Source organism: Canis aureus, chromosome 5 (genome assembly GCF_053574225.1).
Source record: "Canis aureus isolate CA01 chromosome 5, VMU_Caureus_v.1.0, whole genome shotgun sequence".
NCBI classification, from domain to species: Eukaryota; Metazoa; Chordata; class Mammalia; order Carnivora; family Canidae; genus Canis; species Canis aureus.
The window spans coordinates 36,480,897-36,503,142 of NC_135615.1; the positions used below are offsets into that span (position 1 = coordinate 36,480,897).

General features: G+C 37.9%; 1 protein-coding gene and 1 non-coding gene across 5 annotated transcripts in view; one reads left to right on the forward strand and one right to left on the reverse strand.

Moving 5' to 3' along the window:
• ANKHD1 (ankyrin repeat and KH domain containing 1) overlaps positions 1-18,501 on the forward strand; it is a 118,903-nt gene extending 100,402 nt beyond the window's left edge. For 2 of the 4 annotated variants that reach the window (XM_077897499.1, XM_077897503.1), the window contains 10 exons: positions 4,918-5,092; positions 6,231-6,687; positions 7,165-7,311; positions 9,906-10,055; positions 10,433-12,042; positions 14,783-14,959; positions 15,972-16,223; positions 16,767-16,942; positions 17,582-17,746; positions 18,012-18,501. In XM_077897499.1, coding sequence (XP_077753625.1) covers positions 4,918-5,092; positions 6,231-6,687; positions 7,165-7,311; positions 9,906-10,055; positions 10,433-12,042; positions 14,783-14,959; positions 15,972-16,223; positions 16,767-16,942; positions 17,582-17,746; positions 18,012-18,071 — 3,369 coding nt within the window. In that variant the 3' untranslated portion in view covers positions 18,072-18,501. The remainder of the gene's footprint in view (positions 1-4,917; positions 5,093-6,230; positions 6,688-7,164; positions 7,312-9,905; positions 10,056-10,432; positions 12,043-14,782; positions 14,960-15,971; positions 16,224-16,766; positions 16,943-17,581; positions 17,747-18,011) is intronic. The other 2 variants (XM_077897500.1, XM_077897502.1) reach the window with 2 other exon arrangements.
• LOC144315004 (U6 spliceosomal RNA) lies at positions 3,764-3,871 on the reverse strand. The gene has a single exon (XR_013380825.1). It is a non-coding gene; the product is annotated as a U6 spliceosomal RNA (small nuclear RNA).
• Positions 18,502-22,246: the final 3,745 nt, after the last annotated feature.

Here is a 22,246-nt window from a genome sequence, read left to right on the forward strand (position 1 = left end):
TAGTTTGAGAGAAAATTTAGTAAAACATTGAAAATCTTTTGCTAACTATAAAATGTGTGCTATTAGTAGTTTATTAGATCCTCCCTTATAGAGTTAGTGTCTAATATCCTAAGATGTGTGGTATAATGGAAAAGGATAAAAAAACAAGATTGCTTTTCTGGGGGTCAGTCTGCTTACCTGGAAAATGAGGGTGTTGCTGTTCAATCCAGAAGTTATATTAAAAGAACAAACACTATGATCAAGTAAGAGTTATCTTAAGAATGCAAGAGGTAGCTTAACATGAAGATATTTTGGGCAGCCCGGGTGGTTCAGTGGTTTAGTGCCGCCTTCAGCCTAGGGTGTGATCCTGGAGACCTGGGATCGAGTCCCACGTCGGGCTCCCTGCATGCAGCCTGCTTCTCCCTCTGCCTATCTCTCTGCCTCTCTCTCTCTCTCATGAATAAATAAATAAAATCTCTTAAAAAAATGAAGATATTTTGTTGGTGATTAAAGGAAGAAAAAATACATGATTATTTTGAGAGATACTAAAACCTTGAAACCAATTCTTAGTTTACCAAAAAAAAAAAAAAAAAAATACAGGCTGTTTGGATAGCTCGGTCATTTAAGTGTCCAACTCTTCACTTTGGCTCAGGTCATGATCTCAGGGTTATGAGATCAAGCCCTGCATTTGGCTCCATGCTGGGCGTGGAGCCTACTTAAGATTCTCTTTCTCCTTCTCCCTCTGCCCTTCCCCACCTCCCCCAAACAGACAACCCTCCAAAAAAATGTATAAGCTAAGAACAGAAGGAAAGGTCTCTTACAAATCATTGAAAAAACTGTAACTTGCCCAGAATAAAAACTGATCAGATGAATGGGCAATTCACAGAAAAAGAAATAAAGGGACACCTGGGTGGCTCAGTGGTTGAGCATCTGCCTTCAACTCAGGGTGTAATCCAGGGGTCCAGGATCGAGTCCCTCATCGGGCTCCTGGATGGAGCCTGCTTCTCTCTCTGCCTATGTCTCTGCCTCTCTCTCTGTGCCTCATGAATAAATAAATAAATAAATAAAATCTTTTAAAAAGAAAGAAAGAAAGAAAGATGTCAATTTTTACCAGATTGGCAAAACTTAAAATGTAAAGATTTGATAATAGCTACTGATGGCAAGGATGGGGAAAGGTTATCACTCTAGTGAATGGTTTTTGATATATGGTATAAATTACTATAACTATTAATAGAAGTACTTTCACAAATAAATTTAAAGGGTGGATATCCTTACTCCCACCATTCCACTTATAGAAATTTAGCCTAAGGTAAATAGACAAATGTTCAAAAGATGTGAATATATAAGGGCATTCATTGCTGATAATAAGGGGAAAAGTAGAAACCTTAGGATTATAGGTAAAATCAGAAGGGGAAAAAAGTTATATTCATTTTAAAATAAAGCAAAATTCATAGTTAGATGACTATTAAGGTACCTTTCATGTCTATAATTTTGATTTTTGTGTAGCTACCTAGGCATATGGTCAGCAATTCCCTTGAGTAGCTAACCAGTTTGTTCAGAGTGAGGAAATTCAGTTTTTAGCTGAATATGCAATCTCTTCTCTCAATCCTTTCTCATTTACAGAGGGAATTGCAAACTTTTTCTATAAAATGCCAAATAGTAGGGGCAGCCCGGGTGGCCCAGCGGCTCAGGGTGTGACCCTGGAGACCCCGGATCGAGTCCCACGTCTGGCTCCCTGCATGGAGCCTGTGTCTCTCTATGTCTGTCATGAATAAATAAATGAAATCTTAAAAAAAAAGATTTAAAAAAGAAAATGCCAAATAGTAAATATTTTAGGCTTTGCAGGCCATATGATGTCTGTCATAAGCCCTCAGCTCTGTTGCTGTAGCACAAAAGCAGCCATAGGCAACAGCTAAATGAATGAGCATGGTTGTGTTCCAATAGAACTTTATTTATGAACACTGGAATTTGAATTCTGTGTAATTTTTAAGTGTCATGAAATACTCATTTTATTTTTTTCAATCATTTAAAATGTCAGAGTCTGTCTTGGCTTTCAGTCCATAAACACAGGCAGTAGACTGGATTTGGCATTCAGGCCATAGTTTGCCAACCTCTGATTTGGATTAAAAACATTTCAATGAATAATCAGTTTATGCCTCAAAATGGTAAATTATAATTTTGAGGAAAATGTTTTACTTAATTACCAAAGAAGAATGCATAATTTAATATGTTTCCTACGTGTTTCAAACTTTCATCATGAAGCTAGCATCTTATTACTATGTTCCCTTTTTGGGGAAAAATAAATGACATTTTCTAGTACTAACCATAGCAAAATCTAAAAGTGATCACAAAAAAAAAAAAAAAAAAAAAAAAAATAAAAGTGATCACAATTATATATGTGGCTTTAAAAATTTTATAAAGTAGGAAAATAATTTTTATAATAGTATCTGGTCAATATTTTTACAGTGAGATTTTTTAGTAGTTTATAAAGATCATGATAGCTGCACTTTAGTCAAACAGATACTACATAAATGTATTTTTATTTTCATAAATGTATTTTTTAACAGCATTACTAAGGTTTAATTCACACACACAGTTCACAGACTTAAAGTCTACATTTCAGGGGTGATTGGCTGGCTCAGTGGGTAGAGCATGTAACTCTTGATCTGAGGGTCATGAGTTCAAGCCCCATGTTGTTGGGTGTAGAGATTAGTTTAAAAAAAAAAATATATATATATATATATATATATATATATTTATATAAATTTTCAGAGTACCTGGGTGGCATAGTTAAGCATTGGACTTCAGTTGAGGTCGTGATCTTGGGATCCTGGTCCCAAGAGGGGCTCCCCGCTCACCAGGGAGTCTGTTTGTCTCTCTCCTTCTGCCTCTCCCCCTGCTTGTATTCTCCTGTCTTTTTCTCAAATAAATTCAATTTTAAAAATATATATTTTTTCAAACACACAAACAATCCAGTGGCTTTTAGTATATTCAGAATTGTGCATTCATCACCACAGTCAATTTTAGAATATTTTCACATTGCTAAAAAGAAACCCTACACCCTTTAAGTATCACCCCCTTCAATCCCTGTATGCTTGGTTAACCATTAAACTATTCTTTGGGGAACCCTGGGTGGCGCAGCGGTTTAACGCCTGCCTTTGGCCCAGGGCGCGATCCTGGAGACCCGGGATCAAATCCCACGTCGGGCTCCCGGTGCATGGAGCCTGCTTCTCCCTCGGCCTGTGTCTCTGCCTCTTTCTCTCTCTCTCTCTGTGTGTGTGACTATCATAAATAAATAAAAATTAAAAAAAAAACTATTCTTTATCTTTATGGATTTGCTTATTCTGGACATTTCATATAAATGGAATCATACAATGTTTGTTCCTCTGTGACTGGCTTCTTTTATTTCATGTTTTCAAGGTTCAACCATATTGTCACATGTATCAATACTTAATTTCTTTTTATTGCTAAATAATATCCCATCCCACACACATATTTATTTGTCCATTCATTAGTTGATGGACATTCAGGTTGTTTCCTCCTTATAAGTATACAATAGGTATACAAGTTTTTCTTTTTTTTTTTAATATGGAATGAATTCTTCTTCTTTTAAAGATTTTATTTATTCATAGAGACAGAGAAAGAGAGAGAGAGGCAGAGACACAGGCAGAGGGAGAAGCAGGCTCCATGCAGAGAGCCTGACGTGGGACTCGATCCAGGGTCTCCAGGATCACGCCCTGGGCTGCAGGCGGCGCTAAACCGCTGTGCCACCGGGGCTGCCCGGAATGAATTTTTTTAAATATGAATTTGCACGTTATCCTTGTTCAGGGGCCATGCTAATCTTCTGTGTATTGTTAGAGGTTTTTAGTATATAAAAGCAAGCACAGTATACAAATTTTGTATACAAGTTTGCTATGTATACAAAGTGATCATAGTATACAAGTTTTTGTATGAACATATTTTCATTTCACTTTTCTATCTATCATATATAGATATATATATGAAGGGAATTGCTAGATCACATGGTAATTCTATGTTTAAACATTTGAGGAACTGCCAGATTATTTTCCAAAGCAGCTGCATTATTTTTTGTTCCTACCAGCAGGGTTTGTAGGTTTTAATTTTTCCACATCCTCACCAATATTTGCTATTATCTGTCTTTTTTTTTTTTTTTTTAGATTTTATTTATTTATTCATGAGAGACAGAGAGAGAGAGAGAGAGAGAGAGGCAGAGACACAGGCAAGAGGGAGAAGCAGGCTCCATGCAGGGTCTCTAGGATCAGGCCCTGGGCTGAAGCTGGCACTAAACCGTTGAGCCACCCGGGTTGCCCTATTATCTGTCTATTTTATTTTATCCATCTAGTGGATATCGTGTGGTTATCTTATGATTTTGATTTGCTTTTCTTTGATGTCTAGTAGTTATTGAGCATATGTCTTCATATGTTTTGACTATTCATATATATGTATATATAATACACAATACATATATGTATATATAATACATAATTTTTCATAGATATATCTATAATATGTATATAATTTTTCATATATATATATATATATATATATATATATATATAGTCTTTGAAAAAATGCCTGTTCGGGTACTTTGTATATTTTTTAATTGAGTTATTTGTCTTTTCATTATTGAGTCATGAGACTTCTTTATAGATTCTTGATACAAATCCCTTACCAGATGTATGATTTGCAAAAAATTTTTCCCATTTCATGCATTCTTTTTACTTTGTTGATGGTTCCACTGAAGTACAAAAATTTAATTTTGATGATGTCCAGTTTATCTTTTGTGTGTGTGTGCTTTTTAAGTATGTTTTGAGACTGATATCCATGGGAATCCCCATCTATCGTAAACAAAAATATTCATTCTTTATTTTAAATGATTGCATTATTGGTAAAATGTTATACCTACTTAATTTGCAGTCAAGAGAGGAGAGCAGAAAACAGGCTCTTGCAGCTAAAAGAGAAAAAAGGAAAGAAAAGAGAAAAAAGAAAAAAGAGGAACAGAAAAGGAAGCAGGAAGAAGATGAGGAAAACAAACCTAAGGAGAATTCAGAACTACCAGAGGATGAAGATGAAGAAGAGAATGATGAAGATGGTAAGAATGACCCTTCCAAATTAGGATAAAATTCTGTTTATCAACTTCATTTTGAGTACTTTTTATTCTAATTCTAGTTAGATATCCAGTACTTTAATCTGAAGTTGATAGTTGGCTTTTATAGTAAATATTTCTGAATATTTTACATTGTGAAGTGATACAGAGAAACAAAAAGGGGAAGGCAAGCATGTAATTTGAAGTTCAGTTGTAAGTTCTGTCAAAGGTCATGTATGTCTTGAATGTGATACAGTAAAGAGATTTGCCAGCTTCTCTTCAGGTTCTACCCTACCCTTTCCTCCTTCATTTGGAATCTAGGGAGAGGTCCATTTCCTCAATAAATTTTGAGCTAAGGTTTGGGCTCAAAGCTATACAGGGCTAGAGTTCATTATTCTCAGAGTTGTTTTGTGCATTTTAGCAGTGCTCGTAGTAGACAAGTAATTGTTCTAAGTTTTTATTAAAATTCAAGTTCATGAACATAGTGTAATATTAGTTTCAAATGTACAATTTAGGTGACTCAGTACTTCTGTGCAACACCTGGTGTCCATCACGAGTGTACTCCTTAATCCCCATCACCTGTTTCACCCATCCTCCACCCACCTCCCCTCTGGTAACCATCAGTTTTGTTCTCTACAGTTAAGAGTGTTTCTTAGTTGGTCTCTCCTCTTTTTTTTTTTCCCATTGCTCCTTTGTTTTGTTCCTAAATTCCACATATGAATGAAATCATATAGTATTTGTATTTCTCTGACAGACTTATTTTGCATAGCATAATACTCCCCACCTACCAATTCAAAGGGGTACATGCAACCCCAAAGTTTATATCAGCATTATTGACAATAACCCAACTATGAAAATTTTCCTGAATTTAAGCTGTATTGTGATTTTTGGTTAGTTCATGCGAGTAGCATCTCAGATTTTAAGAATGTTATGGTATGAATGTTTCATATCAAGTTAGACATTAAAATAGTATATAGTACCTGTGTTCTAACAATGAAGATTTCTTTATTTACGAATGAATACTGGTGAAAGGAAAAGATGACTTAAGGGACTGAATTATTGTGAATTATTATGTATATCTTGTCACAGTTTGTTTTGAGATCTGTGGCTATGAGTGTGATTTTTATCCTTTTGATAATTTCAGTGGAGCAAGAAGTTCCCATAGAACCTCCTAGTGCAACGACCACTACCACAATTGGAATCTCTGCAACATCTGCAACATTCACAAATGTGTTTGGGAAAAAAAGGGCCAACGTGGTGACAACCCCCAGCACCAATCGGAAAAATAAGAAGAACAAAACAAAGGAGACCCCTCCCACTGCTCATTTAATATTACCAGAACAACATATATCCTTAGCACAGCAAAAAGCTGATAAAAATAAAATAAATGGAGAACCCAGAGGTGGTGGTACAGGTGGAAATAGTGACTCTGATAACTTGGACAACACAGACTGCAACAGTGAGAGTAGCAGTGGTGGTAAAAGCCAAGAGTTAAATTTCACTATGGATGTGAATTCCTCTAGTGATAGGAGATACACCTCACTGCTACTCCATTCCCAAGAAGAGAAGACAAGTACTGCCACTTCCAAAACTCAGACACGGTAAATTTTTCTGATTGTTAACTCTACATCCACCTTTCCTTTTTCATGACCCACTCAAGAATCTGAAATACATTTTTTAGCACAAGTTGTATTAAACAATTTAGATCTACCACATTATCTGTCTTCAGTATTCAAAACTGAAATTCACTACTGTCCTAATCACATGCAACTTAGGAAGTGAGATTATTAGAGATTTTTATGATTCAGTTTTGAAGTTGAAAATACTAGCATATATTGATTTTATTTTCACTATGTCATTTTTACTGATTGTAGTGCAACTTCTGGCTTCTGAGTCCACTTTAATACTGAAATAGATAATTTCAGTATTAATAGCTCTTTGCTCTGTTTTTTCTGATTTTCTGAACTGATGTGCCAAATTTTAATTCAAATATTTCAGCATAACTTTGTCTATAAATGGTCTCGTGAGTTTCAGTCTTAAAATTTGTTTTACTGGACTTGATAATTCTTTCTTCTCAGACTTGAAGGTGAAACAAGTACTAATTCCTTATCAACAAGCTGTAAGTCAGTGCCATTGCCATTAAGTTCTCCAAACATAAAGCTGAATCTGACTAGCCCCAAAAGGGGACAGAAAAGAGAAGAAGGATGGAAAGAAGTTGTAAGAAGGTAAGTAGAATTAGTCTTATCTTTTTAACTGGCAGAGACTATGCATAGGTTTTTTTTTAAAGAGGTAGTTACCCAATTACTTAATAATTTGAATGTGTTTAATTGGCTAAAGTAAAATGAGAAGGCATATGTAAATTTTGTGTACATATTTTATATGACACAACAAATGTTGGCTTTACAATAACAAAATGTATTTATAGACATTTTCAGATGTTTCCAGACATTTCCAGACAAACCATACAAAATGCTCACAAGCTTCTTGTAAAGATTCTATACTTGACAGCAAAGTCACAATGTTATTTGTGAGGACTATGATGTATGTTTAATAAAAACAGTCAAGTTTGTCCATATACATTGTTTAAATAAAGTTAGACTGGTTTTTTTAAAGATTTTTATTTATTTGAGAGAGAGAGTACAAGCAGGGGGAGTGGCAGAGGGAGAGAGAGAAGTAGACTCCTCACTGAGCAGGGAGCCTGACACAGGGCTCAATCCCAGGACCCTGGGATCCTGGGACCATGACCTGAGCTGAAGGCAGATATTAAACCGACTGAGCCACCCAGGGGCTCCTGAGTAAAGTTAGACTTTGCTGGAGAGTGTGTTCTAAAGAACTGGTTAGCCACTATTAACCAATAGAGTTGCTATTCACCATAACAAGGGGGAAAGGAGCCCATAATATTAAAACTATCTTCACCCTCAAAAAAGAATTACAATGCTTTATACTTAAACCATGAGGAAGGAGATGAATAAAAACAGACAGGCCACTGCTTTAAAATGTTTTGTACAGTCCAGATGATAATTTTAGCCTCTGTTCACGCTTTACAACAAGGAAGATTTGCTAATGGCATTAAATCACCAAAGGAGGGATGCCTGGGTGGCTCAGCAGTTTAGCGCCTGCCTTCAGCCCAGGGTGTGATCCTGGAGTCCTGGTGGGATTGAGTCCCACATCAGGTTCCCTGTATGGAGCCTGCTTCTCCCTCTGCCTGTGTCTCTGCCTCTCTCTCTCTCTCTCTCTCTGTCTCCCTCTCTCTCGCTCTCTTTTTCTCTCTCCCTGTATCTCTCATGAATAAATAAATAAATAATCTTTTTAAAAAATAAATAAATAACCAAAGGACTGAGATGTCTGGGTTTTTATTCTGTACTGTTCCTAAAGATTGTGTCCATTAAATGCAAACAAAAAGAAATCTTGACAGAATAGAAGAGATGCACCCTTGAGAAGCAGTTACCCAATTACTTAATAATTTGAATGTGGTTAGTTGGCTAAAGTAAAATGAGAAGCCATATGTAAATTTTGTATACATATTTTATATGACACAACAAATGTTGGCTTCACAATAACAAAATATATTTACAGACATTTCCAGATTGATTTAAGTATTACTCGTGGCATATAGCCTAATCCATGCTCTACTTTTCAAAGTATCTGAATATATCCTTCCCAGCATTAAGGTGTGGTAAATTTTAATCATGAAAAGTACCTCAAGGGCTGCCATTGTTACTCTTTTGGATGGAATAATGCAGGTTTTTGCAGTTCCCTCCTTGCAAAGGGAAATCATGGGGCCCAGCACTGAGGACTTAAAAATAATGGGAAAATAACTCTCATCTGGTTCTGCTTTAATGCTTAAGAACTGCTTCTACCAGCAAACATTGGGTTTCGTTGATAGTCCTTAGGGGCAGGAGGCCATCTTATCAGATCCCAAGTTCAGCCTCTGGTCTTCTCTCCACCTCTGCTCAGCTCACATATGAATGGAAGTCTCGCATTCCACCTGTGACTTGCTTTTTATGTAGTTCAAATCTGAGGCTTTTTTTTTTTATTGCTAAGTATAAATTATTGACATTGATAAGCTAGCCTCTAGTATTTGGTATGAAGTTTAACAGTATGTTATACATCATTTAAACTTCGGAAGAGTGTGTCCATATGGTTGTTGCAGCTTAGTTGACATGTGATGTTTGGAGCAGATTTAAATGCTTAGATCACAAGTTATTTAAAATAAAGTTTTGTGGGGCATCTGGGTGGCTCATTGGTTGAGCATCTGCCTTTGGTTCAGGCCATGATCCCAGGGTCCTAGGATTGAGTCCCACATCAGGCTCCCCATAGGGAGCTTGCTTCTCCCTCTGCCTATGTCTGTGCCTCTCTCTGTGTCTCTCATGAATAAATAGATAAAATCTTTAAAAATAAATTAATTAAAATATATAACATACAATTTTGTTATGGGGTGCCTGGGTGGCTCAGTCAGTTAAGCATCTGCCTTCAGCTCAGGTCATGGTCCTGGGGTCCTGAGATCAAGCCCCACATCAGGCTTCCTGCTCAGCAGAGAGCCTGTTTCTCCCTCTCCCTCTGCTGCTCCCCCTGCTTGTGTTCTGTGTGTGTGTATCAAATAAATAAAATCTTTTTTAAAAAACATTTTTGTTTTAAATGACAAGTAATTTTTACTTTCACTAAATTAAAGTCAATGTAAGAGGTCAATTGTAATACTTTCCCCTTTAATGTTTGAGAAATATTATTCTACAGGTGTCCATGAACATAGTCACTGAGACATCTTTTTAAATAAAGACAATTTGCTTTTATGAGCTCATGTGTAGTATTCAATTTCTAGGTCAAAGAAATTGTCTGTTCCAGCTTCTGTAGTTTCCAGGATAATGGGAAGAGGAGGCTGCAACATCACTGCAATACAAGATGTTACAGGCGCCCATATTGATGTGGATAAACAAAAAGATAAGAATGGTGAAAGAATGATCACAATAAGGTAATTGTGAAAAATGTATATTACTTGTTCTGTATGGAAATTAAATATTTTTAGAAGCAAACTTTTGTTAGGATATGGTACAATCAAGAATTTTATTCTAGGGCAGCCCCTGTGGCGCAGCGGTTTAGAGCCGCCTACAGCCTGGGGTGTGATCCTGGAGACCAGGGATTGAGTTCCACGTCGGGCTCCCTGCATGGAGCTTGCTTCTCTCTCTGCCTCTCTCTCTCTCTCTCTCTCTCTCTCTCTGTGTCTCTATGAATAAATAAATAAAATTAAAAAAAAAGAATTTTATTCTATGGTTAAGATTACCTGTTTTTTTTGTTTTGGTTTGGTTTTTTATGTCTTTGATCTTGTTTTGTTTTTTGTTTTCTCCCCAGGGGTGGTACAGAATCAACAAGATATGCAGTTCAGCTTATCAATGCACTTATTCAAGATCCTGCTAAGGAACTGGAAGACTTGATTCCTAAAAATCATATCAGAACACCTGCTAGCACCAAATCTATCCATGCAAACTTCTCATCTGGAGTAGGCACCACAGCAGCTTCCAGTAAAAATGCATTTCCTTTGGGTGCTCCAACTCTTGTAACCTCACAGGCGACAACATTATCTACGTTCCAGCCAACTAATAAACTTACCAAGAATGTTCCAGCAAATGTACGTTCTTCTTTCCCAGTTTCTCTACCCTTGGCTTACCCCCACCCTCATTTTGCCCTGCTGGCTGCTCAAACTATGCAACAGATTCGGCATCCTCGCTTACCCATGGCCCAGTTTGGAGGAACCTTTTCACCCTCTCCTAACACTTGGGGGCCATTCCCAGTGAGACCTGTGAATCCTGGCAACACCAATAGCTCTCCAAAGCATAATAACGCAGGCCGTCTACCTAACCAGAACGGGACTGTCTTACCCTCAGAGTCTGCTGGGCTAGCTACCGCCAGTTGTCCTATCACTGTCTCTTCAGTAGTTGCTGCCAGTCAGCAGCTGTGTGTGACTAATACCCGGACTCCTTCATCAGTCAGAAAGCAGTTGTTTGCCTGTGTACCTAAGACGAGTCCTCCGGCAACAGTGATTTCTTCTGTGACAAGCACTTGTAGTTCCTTGCCTTCTGTTTCCTCTGCACCTGTCACTAGCGGGCAAGTTCCCACCACATTTCTGCCCGCAAGTACTCCTCAAGCCCAGCTTTCTTCACAGAAGATGGAGTCTTTCTCTGCCATGCCACCCCCCAAAGAGAAAGTATCCACACAGGATCAGGCCATGGCACACCTGTGCACCCCATCTTCCACTGCCAATAGTTGCAGTAGCTCTGCCAGCAACACCCCAGGAGCTCCAGAAACTCACCCATCCAGTAGTCCTGCTCCTCCCTCCAGTAACACACAGGAGGAGGTACCACCATCCAGTGTGTCTGATTTAAGTCCCATGTCGATGCCTTTTGCATCTAACTCAGAACCAGCTCCATTGACTTTGGCATCACCCAGACTGGTTGCTGCTGATAATCAGGACACCAGTAATTTACCTCAATTAGCTGTACCAGCACCTCGAGTTTCTCATCGAATGCAGCCCAGAGGTTCTTTTTATTCAGTGGTACCAAATGCAACTATCCACCAGGATCCCCAGTCTATTTTTGTCACAAATCCAGTTCCTTTAACACCACCTCAAGGCCCACCAGCTGCAGTGCAGCTTTCTTCAGCCATGAACATTATGAATGGTTCTCAGATGCACATTAACCCAGCAAATAAATCTTTGCCACCTACATTTGGCCCAGCCACGCTTTTCAATCACTTCAGTAGTCTTTTTGATAGCAGTCAGGTGCCAGCTAACCAGGGTTGGGGAGATGGTCCACTGTCCTCACGAGTTGCTGCAGATGCCTCTTTCACTGTTCAGTCAGCGTTCCTGGGTAACTCTGTACTTGGACACTTGGAAAATGTGCACCCAGACAACTCTAAGGCACCTGGCTTCAGACCTTCCCAGCGAGTTTCTACTAGTCCAGTGGGTAAGTTATAACTATTACTGCAGCTCAGTATGGGGTTCTACCAGCATAACTGATTCCTCCAAGATAACAAAGCAGCTATTTTGTACTTACATACACCCAGGTGGCCCTATAGACATTTTTTAAATCATAGCAAGGGTTTGCATTTCTCAGATTTAAAAAGTTTGTCTTGCAAAGGTACCAGTCCCTAATCTACATTATTCTTTGTTATCAGTCTTGGGTCTTCAAACTGAATATTAAGTGATGTTTCATATTTCATAGTATTCTTTATTATTTACATTAGATAGAGATGATTGAAGAGATCCAGTCATTTGTGGGTTCTTACTGTAAAAAGACCAATTTAGATTCATCATTTTGGTTTCTCAAAATTACAGATTAGCTGCTGAGGCATTATAAGGAAGATAAAGATAGATAGGAGTCTAGTGTTGCCTTGAAGATAAGTAAAAAACCAGAGTCTGTTTTCCAGAATCTAGGAGCCAGATTTCACAGTGTTTTGCACTATTCTGAAAAGCAAATTAGAAATCACAGCTGAGGGATACCTGGGTGGTTTAACGTTTAAGCACCTGCCTTTGGCTCAGAGCATGATCCTGGAGTCCCGGGATTGAGTCCCACATCGGGCTTCCTACATGGAACCTGCTTCTCCCTCTGCCTAAGTCTCTGCTTCTCTCTCTCTCTCTCTCTCATGAATAAATAAATAAAATCTTAAAAAAAAAAAAAAAAAAAGAAGAAGAAGTCGTAGCTGACATGGAATGGGGGTAAGTAGCTCTGGCCAAGGGCACCTGGGTGGCTCAGTGATCGAGTGTCTGCCTTTGGCTCAGGTCGTGATCCCGAAGTCTGGGGTTCGAGTCCCACATCGGGCTCCCCACAGGGAGTCTGCCTCTCCCTTGTGCCTAGGTCTCTGGCCTCTCTCTGTGTGTCTCTCATGAATAAATAAAATCTTTTTAAAAAAGAAGCAGCAGCAGCTTGGGACACCTGGGTAGCTCAGTGTGAACATCTGCCTTCAGCTCAGGGCGTGATCCTGGGATCCAGGATCCAGCTTCTCCCTCTGCCTTTGTCTCTGCCTCTTTCTCTTTCTCTCATGAATAAAAATAAAATCTTATAAGAAGAAGAAGAAGAAGAAGAAGAAGAAGAAGAAGAAGAAGAAGAAGAAGAAGCAGCAGCTCTGTGGCCACTTAGCAGTTTTCTTTCAGTTAGAAAAATGTCTTTTATAGCCCATCCTTCCTTTTTGCTAATCATAAACTGATCTGTGGTGTTGAAAATTTGGGAGTTTATGGATATAGTATAATTTTATCCATAAACTAACTTAACTTCCAGATATTTTTTTAATTTACTTGTCTTTTAGGAAAACATAACTGTTATATAATCTTTCAAGTAGATATATAAGGTTACATAAGATCATCTATAGTCCAAAATATTCTCTTGGATTTCTTTCTTCCATTTCCTTTCTTTATTTTTTTCTGTAAATCAGTATCTATTTTAACTTTTCATTTTGGGGAAACTGCAATAGAGGTTTTCAAAGGCCACAGGGTGAAAGAACTCATTGCCAGTGCTCGGGCAATCCGTGTAGAAAACATTAATCTTTGAACTGACTGGCACTAACGTGTGAATTACAAGTGCCTTAGCCCAAGTTTGACTTCAGGTCTCTCATATTCCAGTGTTTGAGCTTTTTGCACTCTAATACTGTATCCCAGAAGGTGTACAGATTATTAATTTTTAGACAAAAGTAAAAGGAGAGAAAAAATTATCCATCTAGTTTGGTAGAGAACAAGGTTTGGAGATCTTAATTACTCACATCTATATAGCCTCAATTATTTACTGTTAATTAAAAACAATCATTTTTTGAAAGCAAGCCTTAGCCTGGACCTTCCCTCTGGGGTCCAGGATTGGTAAGCCTGGACTTTTAACTGCCTATCTAGTTTCTTTTGTTGATCCTTGTTTTTCATAATTTGTCATAGATACAGTTTATTCTTCTGGTTGACAGGTAAGAATTAGTAATACTGAAGACAATAGAGAAGGATGTGGAGAAATTGGAAACCTCAAATGCTGCCAGTGGAAATTCAAAGTCATACAGCAACTTGAGAAAAATAGTTCTTGGCATTTCTTCAAAAAGTTACATGTAGTTACCATATTGATCCAGTAATTCCACTCTTAGGTGAAAGAGAAACATGTCTACACAAAAAACTGGTATTCAGATATTCATGGCAGCATAATAACCCAAAAGTGGAAACAACCCACGGTCCCTCAATTGATAAATACCAAAATAAAATGTGGTGTGTTGATATAATGGGATTACTATTCAGCAGTGATAAGGAAAGAAGTACAGATGCATGCTACAGCATGGATGAACCTTGAAAACATTATGCTAAGTGAAGGGAGCCAGTTGCAGAAAGATCACATACTATATAATTCCATTTATATGAAATTTCCAGGACAGACTAATTGATAGAGACTGTATATTATTGGTTGTTTGGAGAATGAGAAGTTACAGGTAATAGGTACAGAGTTTCTTTTAGGGAAGACAAAAATGTTCTAAATTTTTTTTTCTAAGATTGTATTTATTCATGAGAGACGCAGAGGGAGAAGCAGGCTCCATTCATGAAGCCTGAGGGACTCAAAAGGAATTAAGTATACTTTGAACTTTTAGTTTAGCTTTAGTTTTAGCTTTAAGCTTTTAGTTAGCTTTTAGTTTAGTTTTAGCTTTAAGCCTTGGCTAATTGGATGTCTTGGACCTGTTTTCTTGCAGGCTTACCATCCATTGACCCATCAGGCAACTCCCCATCTTCCTCTTCAGCTACTCTGACAAGTTTTTCCGGCATACCTGGAACACGGGTTTTCCTGCAAGGGCCAGCTCCTGTTGGGACTCCAAGTTTCAACAGACAACATTTTTCCCCCCATCCTTGGACAAGCGCCTCAAACTCATGTAGGAATCCTGAAGGAACTCTTCCCAAAGAGTCTTGAATAAATTATGAAACTATTTGTTTCAGGGAATACTACATAGTAACTTTAGTAAGCTAAAGTTTAGTAAACTAGAGTAACTGGTATGATGGCTTGCAGATACCAAAGGTTTGTATTGCAGTCCTGTCAAAAATTGTCAGTCATTCGTAGAAAACTTGAGAAGGAACAAGACATCCTTCCAAGCCAGAAATGTTTACTCTGAGTTGAATGAAGAAAAGAGGTACTACATGTAGTTTTATAAAAGGACCCTTTGTGGGGAGAATTGCAAAATAATTTCTTTAATCTGGAAAGAAGCAGATTTATGTATCTAGTCAGTTTGGTATGATTCTTAGTTTATCTTTACATTTTAGGAAACCATATTATTGCCACTTGTAAGTGAAAATATGCCTTTGTTCTTCATTATTTCAATATTTAGAACAGATGAAGTTCTCCCAGTACTTAAACAGGATTTGATTTTTTAAAATGAGCGTCATGAAGCAGTCAAGGAGTATTGGCCCTTTTGACAAGGAAAACTACCAACATTACCTGAAAATCCCATTAAGAAACAAAGCCACGAGTTGAATTCAAGATATTTGCTAACATTTAACTTTTTATCCTTATGGAGAAAAAGGACTGTAGAAAGAGAATAGCTAAATATAGAGGACCACCAGCTCTTTTCCAAACAATATGCTGGTTACTGTACAAACATTGCCACATTTAAGTTAATTTAAAATTTTAAATTAATATGGCCTTCCTTTCTAGCTTTATTCAGCAACCTGGAAAAAAATTTTTAGACTATTTGTTTATACTTTGTATGTGCAGAAGTAATATAGGATAATATTCATAGAACTTACATATTTTCATTTGAATGATCTTATAAAATGAAATTTTTCTTTACAGAACCTGTGTTGTGGAATAGATGTTTCCAACAAGGTTTCTCATATTCTTATAATTAGTTTTTAATGTAATAAAACAATAGACAAATATTTTGCCACCAGGTGACTCTCCTATTCCATCTGTTTCTTCGGGATCATCTTCACCTCTTTCAGCCACCTCTGCCCCACCAACATTGGGCCAACCAAAAGGAGGCAGTGCCAGTCAGGATCGAAAGATACCTCCCCCCATTGGAACAGAGAGATTAGCCCGGATTCGACAAGGAGGGTCTGTCGCACAAGCCCCTGTGGGGACCAGTTTTGTCGCTCCCGTTGGACACAGTGGAATCTGGTCATTTGGTGTCAACGCTATGTCAGGTATAGTTACCTTGTCCTATGTCCAGAGGGATAGATATCTCAAGTAAGTTGTGGGATTTTGCCATTAAAACATAGTTCCTTAAAACAAAATAGCTTAGTTCCTACACTTAACAGTCGGTAGGAGTGTTTATACCTTTGAAGAATTCAAACCAGTCTCAGAGATTGGAATATTAATTTGATTTATACATAATAATATATGTAATATGTATAATAATAATAAATATAGATTAGAAGTAAAAGATTCAAAGTGTACTTCCTTTCCCTTTTAAGCTTTCCAGTGTAGAATAGGATAATCATTAATGTTCCTTCAGAGAGCACTTGGTCTTTTGAAAAAGACGAGGTAGAGTATTTGGGGTATTCAAAGGACTTTCCCCAGTTTTCCAGGAACTGGTTCTTTTGGTTTGCAGAGATTGTCATGAACAGGCACTGAGCTCTTCCAAGGAATGAGTTTGTTAAAATTTAGTATGAAAAAAGTTCAAGTAGTAATATATTGTCATTTTACCCAAATAAATATCAAACCTTGTCCTCAATTCTTCTTTCCAGAAGGCTTATCAGGTTGGTCACAGTCTGTGATAGGGAACCATCCAATGCATCAACAATTATCAGACCCAAGCACATTCTCCCAGCATCAACCAATGGAGAGAGATGATTCTGGAATGGTAGCCCCCTCTAACATTTTTCATCAACCTATGGCAAGCAGTTTTCTGGATTTTTCTAAAGTGAGTCAACAAACATTGTAACTTGTTTAACACTTTGCCAGCTAGTGTTAAGGAATAGTTTGTATTGAAATAATTCTTCCTTTTGGTGTAACAAGTTTGTTTCCATGACTTGGCCAGATCTTTTAGTAGTTTCCCTTTTCTTCTTACTTAGCACAGGCTTATTGGTGAAACTAAAATATGGAAAAGTTGAAGGTATTATATGTGTTCATCAAAGTTGGGAAATTTCCTGATACTGGACTTCGTTAGGTTGTTTTTCTTCTTGTTGAAAAGTACTGCTGGGGCACCTGGGTGGCTCAGTGGTTGAGCATCTATCTGCCTTTGATTCAGGATGTGATCCCGGGGTCCTGGGATCAAGTCCTGCATTGGGCTCCCTCACAGGGAACCTGCTTCTCCCTCTGCCTATGTCTCTGCCTCTCTCTGTATGTCTCTCATGAATAAAAAAATAAAATCTTAAAAAAAAAAAAAAGTATTGCTTATGCAGGTAACCACTTTTGGTTTTTCACTACTGTATGATGCTATATTTTTAAAGACTCCTAAGGAGCTCTGTGGATGATGGGAAATTAGAGATATCTAATCTGGAATTATGGAATCATCATTTATAATCACTTCAGGATTAAACCTTTCTTTCTGCTGTCATAGGGTCTGCCAATTTCCATGTATGGAGGCACCATAATACCCTCTCATCCTCAGCTTGCTGATGTTCCAGGAGGACCTCTGTTTAATGGACTTCACAACCCAGATCCTGCTTGGAACCCTATGATAAAAGTTATTCAAAATTCAACTGAATGCACTGATGCCCAGCAGGTAAAATAGACTTAATGCTCTTTTATTTTGTCATGTTATTCTTTTAATTCTTTGGGTAATACAAAATCTAAATATCAAGTCATGACATCTGACCATCTTCATCTGAATTTTTTCAATATCAATATGATGCTACTAAACATTTTATCTCATGTATGTGTATTCTTCCTAGGCAGAAACAGTGAATTGCCATTGCATTTATATATTCAATTTGTAAATGTCTAAAGATTCCTAATTAGAAATTCCAATTTTTCCTCCCCCTTTTCAGATTTGGCCTGGCACGTGGGCTCCTCATATTGGAAACATGCATCTCAAATATGTCAACTAAATTAGAAGGTCTTACTCTTTAGCCTTGTTTGAGAAACCTATGACCTTGGAAGAACTCTGGGGATTTTTTTTTTTTTTTTTTTAATGTGCCTAACTAAGCAATTTTCTCTGAGGCATTAGCAATGGAAATTTGCCCGTTGTATAAGAACAAAGTGATTTCCTATCCACCTGATTATGTTCTCTGGTTAGTTTAGCCACTTTGAACTTAGTGCTTTTGGCTAAACATACTGAATGCTACTTGTATGCAGAAAAGAATTAGATGATTACATGTTTCAACCTTTTAGGGTGGTAAATACATGTACAATTGTTTACATACTAAAAGGAAAAAGTTGAGTAAATTTCTTGTCATATAGTGGCTCTACTTAATGTAGCCTGTATTAATGTGAAATATTTACCAGAATATTCAATAAAAAGATGAACAGTGTTTAGAAGTGGGGTGTGATCCTTTCAGTGGTCATGCAGATATTACCCAATTCACAATCCTATTGAACCAAGTTGTTAATACTGTATTTCTAACAGGCATCTCACATTTTACACTTTGAAGATCATTTTTAGACTGCCTTGGAAAAGTGTTTTGTAGACTAGTTATCTACCAAATCTGTGTTAAAAATTCCTTATTGTTCTCTTCCGTATCATTTTGTAAGTGGGAAAGTTTCAAGCCTCTGCAATTTGTCTTTTGTGACTTTAGCAGATAGGCCTCTGCTGGGGTTAGCTCCTTATGGATGATGAGTGTCAATAAGGACCAAAGGATTGCAATCAGATGACACTGAACAAATTTAGCGACACTCAAATCCTCAAAGTTCAGGCTCTTTTTGTGCTTCCTGACTTGTATCTAAAGACTTACTTGGTTTTAGTGTTTTATGTTTTATTTGGGTTGGGACATAGCAGTGGGTGGGAGTGCCTCCTGTAATACTGTGGTATTGTTGATCACGAGAGTAATCTTTATAAATATGTGACTAATTCTGGGCTTAGTTCCACAGCCCCAAGTATGAAGAGCCAGTATGTTTAACAAGCTAAACACAGGGACACTAGAATGGATTGCCTTGGCCAAACTATAGGTTCTGCCAAAAATCTGATGCAATAGAGAAGGAAAAACAACCCTCTGAAAAGAACAGCCATCAACATATTCATGTTTTAATGTAGTGGAATTTCCTGGTTTTATGTATAGGCACTTTAGAAAATAAAACAAGAAAAAGTTTAAGGCTGATAGAGGAGTCACAACACACATCAAGACAAAGAAGAATGTACAAAAAAGTAGTAATAGCAGCAGAGCCATATAAGCAGCACTTTTCAATTTTCATACCACCAGGAGTTCTTAATCTTACCTGCCTGGCTCCTAAAGCCACCGCTAAATGAGACACACCAAGTTCTGTGTTAGACATGCCTGGTTCTTTTGTCTTCCATATTATCTTATATATGAGAGCTTCTTTAACCTCATTTCTTGTTTTCTATTTTGAGTGGATTTGGAGAGTATCAGGTGTTGAAGGTCCTGCTTTTTTAGTGCTTTGATAAACACATCAGTATTCTCAAAAGACCCCTTGGATCACCTATATATCTTGATGTTTCTATTTATCACTAACAATAAAATGACCAAAAAAAACACCTAATATTAGTGAAATAAATGTGTCCATGAGGGACACAGAGAGAGGCAGAGACATAGGCAGAGGGAGAAGCAGACTCTTCACAGGGAGCCCAATGCGGGACTCGATCCTAGAACTCTAGGATCATGACCTGAGCCGAAGGCAGACGCTCAACCACTGAGCCACCCAGGTGTCCCAATGAGAAATAATATTAAGCAAATTATTCAGTGGGACAAAAATGCTTTTCCTGTTTTGACCATCTACAATACATTTGAATTATCTGGGAGAGCCCTTAATTCTATCTTCTGCACCTTGAGGATAACAGAATGAGAAATTTTATCTCCAGTCAGGAACTAAAATCCATGCAAAGAGGAGGCAATTAGGAGAAACCCTTAGAGGATTAGGAAAAAACAGGAGCTGTGCAGTCAGTAGTAGCTATTTAGGATACCCTCCTCCCTGCCTTCTTTTCTTTCTGTTCGGATCCTTCCTCGCCAACCCATTTTGCCTGCTATAATCTCTTCTTCCTCTGTCTTGCCTCTTCCTGGCATTACTTTACTGCTCTTTTACCATCCTGAACCTTGGATTAAACCTAGCTCAGGTAAGAACTTAATTACTTTAAAAATATGTGAGGGATATGGGAGGTGGCAGCGTGGGTTCAGTGGAATAAGACAAGCCTAAATTCTGTTTTTGTTTCTGTTGCTTGAAGCTTCATGATCTTAGGCAAGTCATTTTTCATTTCTGGGCTTCACTTTCCTCAACTGAAAATAAAATTGAACATAAATGAACCCAAAGAGTCTCCTAGTGCTAACACAGATTTTCTCCTTTTTCTTGTGAATGAGAATATATGAGATGAGAATACTGAAAGCTAATAGAATGTTTACATTACTGAGGTAATGTAACCAACTATCATTGATTCTCACTTGGAATCAGAAGCCTGCTGTTGTGTGGGACAGTACTGATTTTGAAATTTTAATAGAGTCAGAAGAAAACCTTGCACATTCATAGTGAGACCTCAGATCATTAAGAAACATCCGGCTGAGGCATAGATTGAACCCCATGAGAATAACAGCTCTTTCAAGGAATACAACTGATATCATCGAGGTTTCTGGACCCATTTATTTCAAGTAGTAGTGTAATAAAATTCCACCACCAATAAAATTATTGATGTTTAAGTCCCTTTAAACCTATTGTGGCTACAGTGTGCTGACTTGCCTTTTTATAGGCCAGTCTCCTTCCTTCAGTCCCTGCTCTCAAAGGGGAAATCCCATCACCTCAGCTAACCAGACCGAAGAAGAGAGTTGGACAGCCAATGGTGGCCTCTCCTAACCAGAGGTAAGAAATCTCAAGACTTGGAACTACAATTTTCAACTCTTCCTGTAGCTTCTGGCCAAATCCTCTTCCCATCTTCAAAGTTAGCCCATAAGGGAACCATCCTCAGTTTGAGGTGGCTTGTAGAAGGGGAAAGGCTGGTCATATAGTTTCAAGCCAAACAAAAAGGAGTAGTTAGTAAACTTGATTCTGTCCCACTGTTCAAGACCTTTGGACCACATTGAAAACCCAGGAAGTAGCAAATAAGCCTGTAGGAAAACAGCTTCTGAACATCTTGTTCTCTAACTAGCCCTAGATCTCTTCTACCAAGAAGTGTTGCTGGTTGTGACGTCTTTCCAGTGGACCCTGTCCTGGAATGAGGGGCTCTGAAAACCCCATATTTTCTATTCATCTTTAAAGATTTGTCACCATTTGTCATCAGACAGATTCTTCACCTTTACTTTATTCTCTAGCAAGTGAATGAGAGAAAGATAGTTTTAAGTATCCAGAATTTATGTGCATTAAGACCACATCCAATAAAGAGCAGAAGACTGGGCTCTAAGTCCTAATTTGGAAAATAGGATCAGCAGTCTCAACACCAGACTGCCAAACCTGTTTTGATTACTTTTATCTCCTGCTTTATCTTCATGGTATTGGTCTAAGTCCAAAGTAGTTTGGTAGCAGAGACCTGATATTCCCTTAAGGGCTTAAACAGTTCCCTGGGGTTGGAGCCTAGGCATAGATTTTTTGTTTTTTGTTTTTCTATTTTTCTGTTTTTCTTTTTTCTTTTTCTTGTGCTTGTCTGTATCAAGCTCACATATTCTAATGGGTAATCAGTGTTGAGCCTCTAAACTCTTGGTCCTTCATCCAAATTGCATGCATGATGTATCTGGCTTTCTCTCTAAGGCCAATGATCTATCTCTTGTTCCCTAGCCTTTAGAGCACACACAGCACCTCAAAACAAGCTTCTAGTAGCCGTACATAGTAGTGGTAACTGCTGCTGTCATTGTGTAGTAGAGATGAACATAAGAGTGACCTCACTTCCACACTGATCCTTCTTGAAAACTCTGGACACTTCTCAGCCTCCTTTGGTGAATCCTCTTCCTCCACTACCCCTTAAATAAATGTTGATGTGCTCAGGCCTCTTCTTAGGCTGTATCTTCTATCCCAGTGATCTCATCCCACACTCTTGGATTTCACTCCACCCAGATCTCAGTCACTAGCCTAGATTTCTCCCCCTGAGCTTCAGACCCATAGATCTAACTCCTTGCCATGCTGTTCCATCTCA